The sequence below is a fragment of the Babylonia areolata genome, chromosome 35 (genome assembly GCF_041734735.1).
Source record: "Babylonia areolata isolate BAREFJ2019XMU chromosome 35, ASM4173473v1, whole genome shotgun sequence".
Classification (NCBI taxonomy): domain Eukaryota; kingdom Metazoa; phylum Mollusca; class Gastropoda; order Neogastropoda; family Buccinidae; genus Babylonia; species Babylonia areolata.
The window spans coordinates 22253189-22269711 of record NC_134910.1 but is presented as its reverse complement, the minus strand read 5'-3'; the positions used below and the strand labels follow the sequence as shown (position 1 = coordinate 22269711).

General features: G+C 42.4%; 1 protein-coding gene across 2 annotated transcripts in view; it reads left to right on the top strand.

Annotated features, from left to right (window-relative positions):
- Positions 1–16523, top strand: part of LOC143278065 (leucine-rich repeat-containing protein 71-like) — a 71775-nt gene that overhangs the window by 16261 nt on the left and 38991 nt on the right. For both annotated transcript variants that reach the window (XM_076583085.1, XM_076583084.1), the window contains 6 exons: positions 412–537; positions 2345–2420; positions 7243–7317; positions 8806–8874; positions 12245–12404; positions 14890–14973. In XM_076583085.1, coding sequence (XP_076439200.1) covers positions 412–537; positions 2345–2420; positions 7243–7317; positions 8806–8874; positions 12245–12404; positions 14890–14973 — 590 coding nt within the window. The remainder of the gene's footprint in view (positions 1–411; positions 538–2344; positions 2421–7242; positions 7318–8805; positions 8875–12244; positions 12405–14889; positions 14974–16523) is intronic.

The following is a 16523-nucleotide window of genomic DNA, read 5'->3' as shown; positions in this document are numbered from 1 at the left end:
AGTGACTGAGGGAGTGATTTAGGGAGTTGGGAGGGAGGGAGGGAGGGAGTGGTAAAGTATATATATATACATATATATAACACGTATCCGTATCAGTCAATTAATCAATCAAAATGTATGTGATTGTGTGTGTGTGTGTACGTGCATGTGTGTGTGTGTGTGTATGTTTGTGTGTGTGTGCTTGTGTGTATGTGTGTGTGTGTGTGAGTTTGTGTGTGCGTGTGTGTGTGTGTGTGTGTACAAGAGAGATGTGTGTGTGCTTGTGTGTATGTGTCTGTGTCAGTGTGTGTGTGTCTGTGTGTGTGCATGGGAGGGTATGTGTGTGTGTGTGTGCATGTGTGAGGAAGAGACGTGTGTGTGTGTGTGTGTGACATGCATGTTTGTGTGTGTGTGTGTGTGTGTGTGTCACAGAAGTGATAGAGCCCCCACCCAAGACGTACATGACCAAGGAGAAGTTTGAGTACTTCAAGCCGTCCGTGCAAGTGGAGATGGATCACCCTGACAAAGGAGACACCGTGACGGAGATCTTCATCAAGGGTAGGGTGGTGTGTGTGTTTGGGTGGTTTGTGTGTGTGTGTGTGTGTGTGTGTTTGTTTGGGTGGTGTGTGTGTGTGTGTGTGTGTGTGTTTGGGTGGTGTGTGTGTGTGTTTGCGTGGTGTGTGTGTGTGTGTGTGTGTGTTTGGGTAGTGGGTGGTGTGTGTGTGTGTTTGGGTAGTGGGTGGTGTGTGGTGTGTGTGTGTGTGTGTGTGTTGGAGTGGGATGGTGGGTGACAGGGGTTTGGGGGTGAGGTTAGGGGAATTGTGTGTGTGTGTGTTTGGGTAGTGTGTGTGTGTGTGTGTTTGGGTAGCGTGTGTGTGTGTGTTGGGGTAGTGGGTGGTGTGCGTTGGGGTGGGATGGTGGGTGACGGGGGTGTGGGGGTGAGGTTATGGGAATTGTGTGTGTGTGTGTGTGTGTTGGGGCACTGTGTGTGTGTGTGTGTGTGTGTGTGTGTTGGGGTGGGATGGTGGATGGCAAGGGTGTGGGGGTGAGGTTAGGGGAATTGTGTATGTGTGGTGGGGTAGTGTGTGTGTGTGTGTGTGTGTTGGGGTGGAAGGGCGGAGGTGAGGGGAATAGTGTGTGTGTGTATGTATGTTTGGTGGTGTGTGTGTGTGTTGGGGGAGTGGGTTCGTGTGTGTGTGCGTGTGTGTGTGTGTGTGTGTGTGTGTGTGTGTTTTATGTGCCGATGTGTAATGGAGGGTTGGGGGGATGGAGGGGGGAGGGGGAGATTGTGTGTACGCATGTGTGTTTTTGTGTGCAGATGTGTGTGTGTGTGTGTGTGTGTGTATGTGTTGAGGGAGAAGGAGCAAATTGTGTGTGCATGTGTGTGTGTTGATGTGTTGTGCATGGATGCTTGAACTGAGGAAGCAGAGTGTGCACAATGCATTGGGCTGTATCACATCAGCATATCTGCCGTAAAAGACGATTCAAGCGTATATGCCACAAAAGAATATTCTTTTTATTATCATTAGTAGTAGTGGTAGTAGCAGTAGTAGGAATGGCAGTGGTAGTGTTCGGGTCATTATTGTTACTATAATAATTATCATCATCATCATCATATCATTCAGTCGTTGTCTTCATCACCACCATCATCATTGTTACCATGTATCAGGTTTGAAGATCAACAGAACCATCATATTTCTTGTAGTAGTAGTAGTAAGTAGTAGTAAGTAGTAGTAGTAGTAAGTAGTAGTAAGTAGTAGTAGTAAGTAGTAGTAAGTAGTAGTAAGTAGTAGTAGTAGTAAGTAGTAGTAAGTAGTAGTAGTAGTAGTAGTAAGTAGTAGTAGTAGTAAGTAGTAGTAAGTAGTAGTAGTAGTAGTAGTAGTAAGTAGTAGTAGTAGTAGTAGTAGTAATAGTAGTGTTGTTGTTGTTGTTGTTGTTGTTGTTGTTGTTGTTGTTGTTGTTGTTGTTGTTGTTGTTCTTCTTCTTCTTCTTCTTCTTCTTCTTCTTCTTCTTCTTCTTCTTCTTCTTCTTCTTCTTCTTCTTCTTCTTCTTGTCAATATGATTATGATCATTTATTAGTGTTCATATTAGTATTATCATTACTGCTGTTATTTATTATTGTTTTTATTGATATCAGTATTATCGTTGATGTCATTATCATTATTATTATTTATTTATTATTATTATTTTTTTTATTTATTATTATTATTATTATTACTATTACTATTACTGTAAGTATTATCACCTTCATTGATAATCACAATCATGGCCCACATCATCATCATCGTCACTATCATCATCACCACCACCACCACCACCACCACCACCGTCATGGTCGTTAATAATGTATGACTGTGTGTTTCAGGCTGGAAGATTGATGGAGGCATGATGGGGGTCTTTGAGCTGTGCTGGCCCCACTTGGATAAACTGCACACCATCAAGTAAGACATAGACAGACCGCGAGGGGGCGAGGGTTTTGGTTGGTGGTGGTTGTTGTCTCGTTCGTCATTTATTTATCAGATGGCTGTGCTTGACTCTGTGTGTATACGTATGTATGTGGACATAACTACATGCATGTATATGAGTGTGTATTGTGTGTGCGTGTGTTTATGTAAGTTTGTGCCTGCCTATGTGTGCGTATGTGTTAGGGTAGCTGTTAGATACACGTGTATGTTAAAATGTATGTATGCAGTGTGTGTGTGTGTGTGTGTGTGTGTGTGTGTGTAGTCACATTTTGGTGTGTGTATGTAACATAGATGTAATGTTTTATGTTAGCAAAAGCGTTTTTGTAAAGCACCTAGAGCAGATTTCTGGATAGTGTGCTATATAATTATCCATTATTATTATTATTATTATTATGACGAAGGCGGCAGTACATCGCAGGTCCTTCAGTCGCTCCGTAGAGCTTCCGGGCTGCTGGGATTGGGTCGGGCCAGGTTTTCTCTCGGAGCGCTTGGTGGAGCAGGCAGGACTGCAGCAGATGTTCTGTTGTCTGGCTGCCTGTTCTGCAGGGGCACTGCTCTGAATAGAATAGAATAGAATAGATTTTATTGTCATGAAACCGTAAGGTTTATAAGACACAAGTGCAATGGTAAATGAATGAACGAATGAAAAAACACACAATTAATCAATCAGTTAATGCAGTAAATTGCAGCAGCATTCATAAACAAATTTTCCCAATCTTGTTTGTACATATTCATCATCTGTTAGCATCACCTGACTGGGAATATGTCCTGTGTTATTCGAATTTTGAATATCCTTATCAATACGGAGTTTGGTGTATATTTTATTGATTGATTTGTCGTTGGTTGACTGGTTGGCGTTTTCAGCCTGAGGTGGGAGGCATGGGGTTTTTTTTAGCGGGTGAAAACATGACAGCAGTTGGCATCTTTGATAGATATCATATGGCGGGGTAAAACGGTCACACGGTAAAAACGGTCATACAGTCGTGACATATGAGTGAGCGTTGCAGTTGCAGCCCATGAACAAAGAAGAAGAAGATAGATATATTTATTATTTGTTGTTGTTATTTTGTGTGTGTGTTTTGTTTTGTTTTGTTCTCTCTTTTTTTTTTTTTTAATTTTTTTTTTTACATCTTCTTTTGTTTATTGAATGATACACTGACTGGTCTGTTAGTTGACTGGTTTTACAGCCCCGAAAACGGAGTATGGCTACCTACATGGCGGGGTAAAAACGGTCATACACGTAAAAGCCCACTCGTGTGCATACGAGTGAACATGGGAGTTGCAGCCCACGAACGCAGAAGAAGAAGAAGAAAAAGACTGGTTTTAGTTTTCAGTCTCTGAATGAGAGGTGGTTAAAACTTGGCAGCTATTTGCAACACACATAGCACACAGGTCAGGATGACGATCGCTATTCTTTGTTTGAAATTCTCTCCTCTTGTGACTGTTGTACCTTTACTCAGCAAAAATCAATGACACCGCTGAAGAATCCACACACATCTGCGCTTGAAAAATTATGTCATGCTGATCTACTGTGCCCGAGGCTTAGGAGTGAAATGGTTAACTCTCTCCATACGAACGGCGAAAAAGACGACGTTAACAGCGTTTCACCCCAATTACCATCATCAAAATATTGCAAGTGGAAGGCTCTTATACTGAAGAGGTGAATGTTGACAAATAATACAACAATTCTGACGACGGAAGCTAAAGGTTGGGTCATTCAGACACCCACTGGACATCCGAGGGGTCTGTGTAGAGGAGAAGAGAGGACTGGCCGTACTGAGTGAGTTAATGGATGGATGGATTGATTGATTTGTTGTATTTCTTCATGTAATGACTGACAAACCGCTTGGTGTTTTCAACCTGTTGGCAGCAGGATTAGCAGGCCGAAAAACATTACACCAGTTGGCATCGTTGATCAATGGAGGGACGGGCGCCATAGCCGAATGGTTAAAGCGTTGGACTTTCGATCTGAGGGTCCCGGGTTCGAATCACGGTGACGGGGCCTGGTGGGTAAAGGGTGGAGATTTTTACAATCTCCCAGGTCAACATATGTGCAGACCTGCCAGTGCCTGAACCCCCTTCGTGTGTATATGCAAGCAGAAGATCAAATACGCACGTTAAAGATCCTGTAATCCATGTCAGCGTTCGGTGGGTTATGGAAACAAGAACATACCCAGCATGCACACACCCGAAAGCGGAGTATGGCTGCCTACATGGCGGGGTAAAAACGGTTATACATGTAAAAGCCCACTCGTGTGTATACAAGTGAACGTGGGAGTTGCAGCCCACAAACGCAGAAGAAGAAGAAGAAGAAGATCAATGGATTCATTTATTGATTGATTTACTTTCTTGTTTCTTATTTATTTATTTATTCATCTACTTATTCATTTATTTATTTATTTATCTATCAGTCTATTGACTGATTTTCATTTTCTTGTCCATAGGAAGTGGCATGAATTTGCAAAGATGGTGGATGAAGAACTGATTGATCTCTTTGTTTATTCATAATAATAAAAATAATGGTATTTATATAGCGCTGGATCTTGTGCAGAGACAAATCAAAGCGCTTTCGCACCAGTCATTCACACGCATGCATAACTCTAATACTGCAGAAACTAAAGACAAGGAAGGGCAGGCAAGGGAGGCTATTTTGGGAAGAGGTGGGTTTTAAGGCCAGACTTGAAAGAGCTGAGTGTGGAAATTTGATTTTTTTTTTTTTTTTTTGGTCGACCGTTTGGTGTTTTCAGGCTGTGGTGGGTAGAGTTGACAGGAGAAATGCTTGCTACAGCTGATGGCAATGTTGACAGATAGTGGATAGATTATTTGATGGGTGTATTCTTTTTTTCTTTTTTTTTTTTTTTTTTTTCGTTGGAATCTTTAGTTTCAGTTTCAGTTGTTTTTCAAGGAGGCTTCATTTGGTTCAGGCAAATCCATATACACTACACCACATCAGCTAGGCAGATCCCAGTGCACCAGTTAGACCTTGAAGCATGCATATAGCTAGATAGATAGATAGATAGATTTGTGTGGATTTCTTTTACACAGTTTTGCCAGAGGACAACACTTTCGTCGCCATGGGTTCTTTTTCAGTGCGCCAAGTGTGTGCTGCACACAGGACCTCAGTTTGTCATCTCATCCGAATGACTAGACGCTCCGTTTGATTTTCCACTTTGACTTGGGGGGTGAAAAAAAAGGTGAAAACTTGATTCGAACGCAGACCCTCAGTGGACATGGTTTTTTTTTGGCAGATAAGCATCTTAACCACTCTGCCACCTTGTTCTCTCCTTTCCTCATTTCTTTAACCCTTTCACCGCCAAACTCGCATTTATGCACAGGTATGGTAGAGGACCCATGTCAGTGAAAGGTGACTGACCATTCATTGGTCTGTTATCCATGAACCTACTGCTCTTAATGTTCGGTGGTAGGAAAGGCCATATTTTCTATACATCGCAGAGGGAATCCCCAGCTATTCTTAGTCACTGTCTTTTGCATTTTGTACTCTAAATTGATTGGTGGTGAAAGGGTTAATGATTAACTAGTTGGTGTGTGGTTTTTTTGTTTGTTTTAACTCACTCCAGATGATGGAACACTATAGCGTTCCTGACGTAAGGTAGCATTCCGGACGATGGAATGATATAGTGGTTTCTACAATGAAAAATTTGACCACGTTTTCCTCATGGGGTAGCATAACAATCGCAGCTACACCGGGCATTGCGAATGTGTCAAGGGTCGAATGGAAAGTTTCTTCATGAGATTCCGTAACAGTGCACTCCACAGCGAGCCACCGAGTCCAGGACCCCACACATACATGTCGAAAATGGCGTCACAGGTGATACAAGTGGAAATTTTTTGGAGCAAACTTGATCATGACAGCAGTTTTACCGCTGCTGAAGTGATTGAAATGCTTCAAGCTGAAGGTTTCGACATCGACAAAGATGATGAAGATGTTGAATAAAGTATCTGCAGTGAAGAAAGCTACCAGCAAGAAGGTACTGATAGTGACTCAGCTTCTGAGAGCAGTGAAGAGGGAGGGGGGTGGGCGTTCACAGGATGTGAGGAGAGGGGTCAGTGGGTCCAGTACAGCGAGTTTCATTCAGTTACTTTATGTTATGTATTTTTTGTGATTTTTTTCCAAACCCTGTCAAATGGGTCGTCTGTAGGGAGAAAACTATTCATCCGGAGTGAGTTAAACTTCTGTGTGGGTGGAGGTATTTCACTGGTGGTCTCCATCCTCTTATATGGATGTGAGACATGGACACTGATGGCAGAAACAGAAAGAACAATCCAAGCATTCGAAACCAAGTGCTTGAGGAGACTACTACACATCTCCTACAAGGCCAATGACTATGTGCGGAACCTGGTCAGCAACCTTGTTGGGCCCCAAGAACCACTGCTGGCGACTGTCAAGCGACGGAAGATGGCATGGTTTGGTCACGTCCTACGACATAACACCCTCTCCAAAACCATCCTGCAAGGGACTGTAGAGGGAGGGTGCAGACGAGGGCGGCAGAGAAAGAGCTGGTCCGACAACGTCAAGGAATGGACCAAAATGACGATGCCAGATCTCCTCACGACAGCTGCCAACAGAACGGCGTGGCGAGCTATGACATCTTCCTCATGTCCCCCCAACGACCCCAGCGGTCGAGGGAATGAGTGAGTGAGTGAGTGAGTGAGTGGGTGGAGGATTGACAATGGAAACATGACAGCAGGTGGCAACGTTGATGGATGGAAGAACTGACAGATTCCTTTGTTTATCGACTGAGCAGTGGATGACTGGTTGAGTGATTGGTGTTTTCAGCCTTTGGGAGGTGGGGTTGACTGGGGAGACGCTACAGCAGTTGGCCACCTTCCTGCCGCTCTGCACCAATGTCAAGTGAGTGTAGCTCTGTGTGTGTGTGTGTGGAGGGTGGGGGGTTGTGTGTGTGTGTGTGTGTGTGTGTGTGTGTTGGCCACCTTCCTGCCGCTCTGCACCAATGTCAAGTGAGTGTATCTGGGTGTGTGTGTGTGTGTGTGTGGAGGGGGTTTTGTGTGTGTGTGTGTGTGTGTGTGTGTGTTGGCTACCTTCCTGCCTCTCTGCACTAATGTCAAGTGAGTGTAGCTCTGTGTGTGTGTGTGTGTGCGCGGGGTGGGGGTGGGGGGGTTGTGTGTGTGTGTGTTGGCTACCTCTCTGCACCAATGTCAAGTGAGTGTAGCTGTGTGTGTGTGTGTGTGTGTGTGTGTGCTGGGTATGGGGGGGAGGGGGTTGTGTGTGTGTGTGTTGGCAACCTTCCTGCCTCTCTGCACCAATGTCAAGTGAGTGTAGTTGTGTGTGGGTGGGTGGGTGTGTCTTTGTGTATGTGGGTGTGGATGTGTGTGTGTGTCTCTTTGTGTGTGTGTGTGTGTGTGCCTGTGTGTGTGTGTGTGAGCATGTGCGTGTGTGTGTTGGCAACATTCCTGCCTTTCTGCACCAATGTCAGATGAGTGTATCTGGGTGTGTGAGTGTGTGTGTGTGTCTTGTGTGTGTGTGTGTGTTTGTGTGTGTGTGTGAGTGTGTGTGTGTGTGTGTGTGTGTGTGTGTGAGTGTGTGTGTGTCTTGTGTGTGTGTGTGTGTGTGTTGGCTACCTTCCTGCCTCTCTGCACCAATGTCAAGTGAGTGTAGTTGTGTGTGTGTGGGTGGGTGGGTGGGTGTGTGCGTATGTCTTTGTGTGTGTGTGTGTGTGTGGGTGTAGCTCTGTGTGTGTGTGTGTGTGGGTGTAGCTCTGTGTGTGTGTGTGTGTGTGTGTGTGTGTGTGTGTGTGTGTGTGTGTGTGCTTGTGTTGGCTACATTCCTGCCTCTCTGCACCAATGTAAAATGAGTGTTGCTGTGTGTAGGTATTTGTGTGTGTGTGTGTTCATGTGTGTGTGTGTGTGTCTGTCTTTGTCTGTGTGTGTGTGTATGTGAATGTGTGCCAGCGTGTGTGTGAGTGCGCATGCGCATGTGTGTTTGTGTTTCAGGTGTGTGTGTGTATCTGAGTGTGTGTGTGTGTGTGTGTGAGAGGGGGAGGGGAAGTGTTGGATCGGGTGATAATTGCGTCTGTGGGATGTGGTGGGGGGTATTTTTTGTATATGTGTGTTGGGGTTAGGGTATTCTTTGTGTGTGTCTGTCTGTGCGTGTGTGCCTGCGTGTGGGTACGTGCTATATATTGCATATACTTTTGATAGTTTTACTCTGTTATTTGACAGGAAACCTGAATTTGAGTTTGTGAGAGAGAGAGAGAAAGAGAGACTGATAGAGAGAGAGATTTCAAAGCCTTATACATTTGTTATTTTTATGATGATTGTTATTATGATTATGATTATCATCATCATCGTCGTTGTCGTTGTTGTTGTTATTATTTGACAGGAACCTGATACTGGATGGAAACACGGTGAAGGAAGAGAATTTCTCCGCTCTGATCGGCGAGGACAGCGTGTATGGCTTTGCTTCATCTCTTTCCCTTAGTTGACTGTTCTTTTGTTTATTTATAGAGTTATTTATTTATGTATTTATTTATTTATCTTTTTGTTTATTTGTTTATTTATTTTGTGTGTTTTTTTTTTTTTTTATCTGTTTGTTTATTTATTTTATTTATTTATTTATTTATGTTGTGGTTATTCATGTTGTTTGTTTTTGTTTATTTGTTTACTTTATGTTTGTTTTTTTTTTTTAATATATTTATTTATGAAATTATTTTTGTATTCAATTTTTATGTATTTATATGTTTGTTTGTTTGTTTATCCATTTATTTATCTATTTATTTATACATTCATCTGCTTACTTGTTTACTTTTTTATTTACTCATTTATTTGTATGTTTATTCTTATTTTTCAAAAAAATATTTAATTTGCTTGTTTGTTTATGTATTTATTTATCTATCTACTTTTTTTTTTTTTTTTTATTCGTTTTTCATCCATTTATTCATTAATTCATATATTTGGTTGTAAAGATCCTGTAATCTACGCTGGAATTTGATGGGTTTTGGAAACTTTATACCGTGTATTGCGAGCCTAACCTTCAGGTCAAAGCCCTCGAAAGGGATGTGGCAGGTGGGGGTATGGGGGAAGGGGGAGGGGGGTGAGGTGGGCGGGTGGGGGGGGGATTAGGAGTAGACCTGACATGTATAAGCCTACTGTGTTAGTTTACATGTTAGTGAATTAGTCCCAGTGCCGTCACTTTTGTCTTCTTCAAGTTGCCTTCTGAATATGTTTCATTTTTTTTTAATATTTGTTTGTTTGTTTACACCACTTCATCGCTCTTAGAACCGTTTCCATTTTCTGTGACGGTATTGTTATGTGTTATGTATTGTCATATGTAGTATTTCTGGTGAGCGGTTGTTCTGTGTGACACCCTGATGACACTTTACCGAGCTGAAGACGTTATATTTGCTTCATTGATTTACGATTGTATTGTATGGTATTATTGTATAGTATTACTCGTTTCGTCACAACAAATTTGGGCTGCTGTCCCCAGGGAGAGCGCGTCGCTGCAGTGAGAGCGCCACATTCTTTTTTCTTTTTTTTTTTGTATTGTTTTCTGCCCGCAGCTTAATTTGGTTTCCTATCAAAATGGATTTTTCTACAGAATTTTGCCAGGGACAACCCTTTTGTTTGCCGTGGTTTCTTTTACATGTGCTGTACACGGGACCTGGGTTTATCGTCCAATTTGAATGACTAGCATCCAGACCACCACTCGAGGTCAAGTGAAGGGGTAGAAAGCACTGGTGAGTGTAGGATTCGAACCAGCACGCTCAGATTCTCTCGCTTTCTAGGCGGACGTGTTACCTCAAGGCCAGCGCCGCTCTACTTCATTCGGTTTCTAGACTGAATTCATTGATTTTTTTTAGTAGAGGCATGGCATCCAGTTACTACTTCAGATTTTCTGTGGTTGTCTGCTGACCGGGGCCGCGTGTTCTCAGTGCCCCACATCGGGAAACGAAATTACAAGGACAGCGTACCTTGGTCCCATCACCGGGAATGAACTTCTTCTTCTTCTTCTTCTTCTTCTTCTTCTTCTTCTTCTTCTTCTTCTTCTTCTTCTTCTTCTTCTGCTTCTTCTTCTTCTTCTTCTTCTTCTTCTTCTGCTTCTTCTTTTTCTTCTTCTTCTTCTCCTTCTCCTTCTTCTTCTTCTTCTTCTTCTCCTTCTCCTTCTTCTTCTTCTTCTTCTACGTCTTATGCTTAACTCCGGTTGTGAAGGGTCATTGGGGAGCTGCACAGTTTCAGTTTCAGTTTCAGTAGCTCAAGGGAGGCGTCACTGCATTCGGACAAATCCATATACGCTACACCACGTCTGCCAAGCAGATGCCTGACCAGCGGCATAGCCCAACGCGCTTAGTCAGGCCTTGAGAAAATTTCGACGAGGACGGGATCTTCAGCCAGCTCACACCATGGAGCCAAAGTGAAAAGCCACCAGTGGAAGAGAAAGGTGTTATCTGGAAAGACAACTAAGTTTAACAATGAGCTGACACCATGGGGTATAAGCGAAAAGCTACTTGTGGAAGAGAAAGGTATTATCTTAAGACAACTAAGTTTCAAATCAAATCAAATTATGTTGCTTAGAGCCTCACCGACCACTAAAGCCATCTCAAGGCTATTACCACGCTAATACTTACAACAAGTCAAGAGTAAAAAAAAAAAACCACAATAAAAACTAGTCACCACTTTAAGCTTTGCATTCGAAGTTTAAAAACGCTACCATATTTGCCATGCCTGAAGCAAAATTGTCCGAACGCATTGACGCCTCATTGAGAAACTGAAACTGAAACTGTAACAGTTTTTACCCCCCTATATTCATGCTAATTGTCAGCGCTCTGGACCTGTGTGCAAAGGAGGTGAAGTACATTACGAATACTTAAATAATGGGCTCTAAACAAATACCACGCTCTTCCGGGAGTGGTTTGTCCTCTATTGGTCCCCACTGGCACCCAGCTCTCACATATGGGTTCTAGAAGCTGCTAGCATGCAGCAGCGCCCAACCCCCGGGCAACAGCATTGACAGGCTGGCTAAACTAGGTGAGGGTAGCCGATGGGTCTCAAACCCTCGGTGAGTTAGGGCTTGTCTACCCAATTCATGTGAAGACTGGATCTGGCGGACTCTGCGGAAGAAACCTTCATGGTTCAAGGGAGAGGAAGGCGGTTGCAGCAGAGCACTGTGGAGTGCTGAGGGCAGGATGAGGCACATAGGACATCCTGGTCATCTACTGCAACCGTTTCCATCTCCAGTCGTCTTGACCTCATCTTGCCACTGGATACAGATGGTCTCGGACAAGAGAGTGAGGTTGACGGTGCGCAGTTCCTCCTCACTATAAACAAAGTCATCGCGCAATGGGCGCAATAGCCGAGCAGTTAAAGTGTTGTACTTTCAATCTGAGGGTCCCGGGTTCGAATCTCGGTAACCGCGTCTGGTGGGTAAAGGGTGGAGATTTTTCCGATCTCCCTGGTCAACATGATTATGTGTTCAGACCTGCTTAGTGCCCGAACCCCATTCATGTGTATACGAAAGCAAAAGATCAAATAAGCATGTTAAAGATCTTGTGATCCATGTCAGCGTTCAATGGGTTATGGAAACAAGAATATACCTACCCAGCATGCACACCCCCGAAAGCGGAGTATGGCTGCCTACATGATGGGGTAAAAACAGTCATATATGTAAAAGCCCACTCGTGTACTTATGAGTGAATGTGGGAGTTGCAGCCCACGAACGAAGAAGAAGATGAAGAATACTTAAAAAAAAAAAAAAAAAAAAAAATATATATATATATATATATATATATATATATATATATATGTTTTTGGACCAATCACAGCCTCCAGAACCTGTCGCTGCGCTACTGCGGCATCACCAGCAAGGGGGCCCATGGGATAGGCATGGCGCTGGGGACGGCCAAGACGGCCAACACCAAGCTGATGTCGCTCAACCTGTCTGGGAACGCCATTGACGACCTGGGGGCTGAGTACCTTGCCACTGTGAGTTTTTTTGTGTTTTTTTTTTTGGTTTGTTTTTTTGATGGGGGTACCTTGCCACTGTGAGTTTTTTTGTTTAGGTGTTTTTGTTGTTGTTTTTTTTGGTTGGGGTACCTTGCCACTGTGAGTTTTTTTGTTCTTTGTTTTTTTGGTGGGGGTACTTTGCTACTGTGAGTTTTTTTTGTTGTTGTTTGTTTTATGTTTTTTTTGGTGGGGGTACATTGCCACTGTGAGTTTTGTTGTTGTTGTTGTTGTTTGTTTGGGTTTTTTTTTTTTTTTTTTTTTTTTGGTTGGGGTACCTTGCTGCTGTGAGTTTTTTTGTTGGTTGTTTTGTGTTTTTTTTTGGTTGGGGTACCTTGCCACAGTGAGGTTTTTTGTTGTTGGTTGTTTTTTTGGTTGGAGGTACCTTGCCTCTGTGAGTTTTTTTTGTTGTTTGTTTTTTTTGGTTGGGATACATTGCCACTCAGTTGTTTTTTTGGTGTTTTTTTTTGTATTTTGTTGTTGTTTTTTTGGTTGAGATACATTGTCACTGCGAGTTTTTTTGTTTTTTGTTGTTGTTTTTTTGGTTGGGATACATTGCCACTGAAATTTTTTTGTTTGTTTTTTGTTGGGTTTTTTGGTTGGGATACATTGCCACTGAGTTTTTGTTGTTGTTTGTATTTTTTGGTGGGGGTGCCTTACCACTGTGAGGTTGGTTGGTTTTGTTTTTGTTTTTGTCGGGGGTACCTTCCCACTGTGAGTTTTGTTGTTGTTTGTTTTTTGTTTTATTTTTGGTGGGGGTACCATGCCTCTGAGTTTTTTTGTTGTTTGTTTGTTTTGTTTTTTTTGGTGTGGGTACTTTGAAACTGTGAGTTTTTTTGTTGTTATTTTTTTGGGGGGGGGGGGGGGTATCTTGCCACTGTGAGGTTTTTTTTGTTGTTTTTTTGATGGGGTATCTTGCCACTGTGAGTTTTTTTTTGTTTTTTGTTTTTTTTGGTGTGGTTTTTTTGGTTGGGGGTACCTTGCCACTGTGAGTTTTTTTGTTTGTTTTTTTGGTTGGGGGGTACCTTGTAACTGTGAGGTTTTTTGTTTGTTTTTTTTGGTTGGGGGTACCTTGTAACTGTGAGGTTTTTTGTTTGTTTTTTTTTTGTTGGGGGTATCTTGCCACTGTGAGTTTTTTTGTTGTTTTTTTGATTGGGGGTACCTTGCCACTGTGAGTTTTTTTGTTGTTTGTTTTTTTGTTGGGGGTATCTTGCCACTGTGAGTTTTTTTGTTTGTTTTTTTGGTTGGGGGTACCTTGCCACTGTGAGTTTTTTTGTTTGTTTTTTTGGTTGGGGGTACCTTGCCACTGTGAGTTTTTTTGTTTGTTTTTTTGTTGGGGTTATCTTGCCACTGTGAGTTTTTTTGTTTGTTTTTTTGTTGGGGTTATCTTGCCACTGTGAGCATTTTTGTTGTTTGTTTTTTTGTTGGGGTTATCTTGCCTCTGTGAGTTTTTTGTTGTTGTTTGGTGTGTTTTTTTGGTGGGGTTTAGGGTGGTGGTGGTGGGGGTGGTGAGTGGTTGGGAGGTGAAGTGGTGGGGGTGGGGTGGGGGGGCTAGTGGGTTGTGGCGAAGAGGAGAAAGAAGAGAAGGCTTTGTGTATGTGTGTGTGTGTGTGTGTGTGTGTGTGCTTTCTCTCACAGACACACACACACACACACACATTCGCTCACTCACACACATTCTGCACAAAAACTTATTGGGTGTTGTGATGCAAGATATGTTTAATGAGTGCTGTGTTGTGGTATAATGATTGTGTGTGTGTTTGGGGTTGTCTGTGGGGGGGCGGGGGGGGGGGGGGGTCATTGTGTGTGGGTGTCTGTGGGGGGGGAGAGGAGGGGGTGTCTGTGTGTGGGTGTGGACTGAGGGGTTGGGGGGTTGGGGGGGGGGAGTGATTGGGGTGGTGGTGGTGGTGTCTGAACATACTTTATCATTTGGTTGGATGTCTGTGCTAGGGTGATGGATGCAAGTCTTTCATTTGAGCGTTTCAGTGCATGTTTTACTTGGAATAGCGCTATAGAGGTTTTGTTATTGTTATTGTTATAAGTTGTCGTAGTAGTAGTATCATCATCATCATCTTCATCATCATTATTATTGTTATTATTGTTGTCAATAGTGGAAGTAGTAAAGGTATCAATAGTAGTAGTAGTAGTAGTATCATTATTATTATTATTATTATTATTATTATTATTATTATTATTATTATTATCATTATTACTTGTATTACTAGTATCACTACTGTTATTACTATTACTATTAGCATCGTAACTTTTTTAATTATCACTATCATCATCATCATCATCATCATTATTATTATTATTATTATTATTATTATTATTATTATTATATTGTTGTTTTTGTTGTTGTTGTTATCATTAGTAGTATTATTATCATTATTACTATTTTGTAGATATTATCACTGTTGTTATTATTGGTATTGCAATCATTATCATGATAATTATTATCATTCAGGGCCTGAAGATGAACCGTTCACTGCTGTCTCTCTCACTCAACTCAAACAAGATCAGCGACAAAGGAGCCGCCAAGATCGCAGAGGTGGGTACCTGTTTCCCCTTTCGTTTGTTCACTTTTTCATGGATACACTGTCTCAGTGTGGACCTTACACTTTAACTCACTCAGTACGGCCAGTCCTCTCTTCTCCTCCACACAGACCCCTCGGATGTCCAGTGGGTGTCTGAATGACCCAACCTTTAGTTTCCGTCGTCAGAACTGTGGTATTCTTTGTCAACATTCACCTCTTCAGTATAAGAGCCTTCCGCTTGCAATATTTTGATGGTGGTAATTGGGGTGAAACGCTGTTAACGTCGTCTCTTTCGCCGTTCGTATGGAGAGAGTTAAGGGGGGACACGGCAATGCAAAAAAGAGACCAAAATGATGATTTTTCATGATTTGGGTTTTTGATGGATTTTGATGCTTTCGATCATATCACGAACGAAGAAGTTCGAAACAGAATCAGGCAAGTCATTGGGCCCTACGAAGACCTGTTGACCTTGGTCAAGAGACGCAAGCTCAAATGGTATGGCCATGTCATGAGATCATCAGGGCTTGCCAAGACATTCCTGCAGGGCACAGTGCAAGGAGGGAGAAGGAGAGGCAGACAGAGGAAGAGATGGGAGGACAACATCCCAGAATGGACGGGCTTGAGGTTGAGCGATACAATCAGGAGGTCAGAAAACCGAGAGGATTGGAGGATGCTGGTTGCCAGATCACCTGTGGCGCCCCAACGGTCCACAAGACTACGGGATAGGTGAAGGTGAAGGTGATTCTTGAACATCTCTTCTATCATATGCATAAGTTTTTCCACTGTAAAGATGTCTTTAACGATGAAAGAATTGCCAATAAAGATTGCTTGCTGAATCATGGAAGTGTTTATTTTGTTCAGTTTCGACGCAAGTCGTCGAGTTTCTGGCCTTGACAACATACCTTGGACTTGCTCAATGATGAGTAAATCTACAACCATGAGACTTTGCATGATTGTTTTATAACATGTTATTAAGGTTTTGTCGTGAGTATGCATGAAAATATTCTCTGGGTTTTAATTCATAGCGGTTCCAATCTTTTTACCCATTGTAAATTTTGAGGATTTCGCAATACCTAAAATTTAAAAAAATTCATAAAAAATACAATGATTGAAGAATCAACAGAATCTCACATGAAAATGAAGATAATGTCATTGTATATCAAGTCCACATAACAAAAAGTGTTTGCATGTACCGCATGGACCACAAACCCGATTTCTTTGACACATTGTTTGGCGGCCATTTTGATTTGTTTCCATAGCAACAGGTATTCACAGAAATCTAAGATAACATTTTTTTGTGATCCACAAATGATGATACACCTAGTAGAGAAAAAAAAAAGAAAAAAAAAGAGAGATATAATTGGAGAGAAAAAAAGTCGTTATTTAACTATAGTGTCTGGCCTTAATTCAGTGTGTTTCTGTGTGCCTGAACAAGCACCACTTAGCACCACCAACTCATCAGCAGTGCAGGGTCTCCACTGGTGTGTGGCCTCATGGCTACCTAAATGTCAGTGGTTTCCAGTGGGTTGCCGACGCTGGGACATTGGTGGACAAATATGGGTGT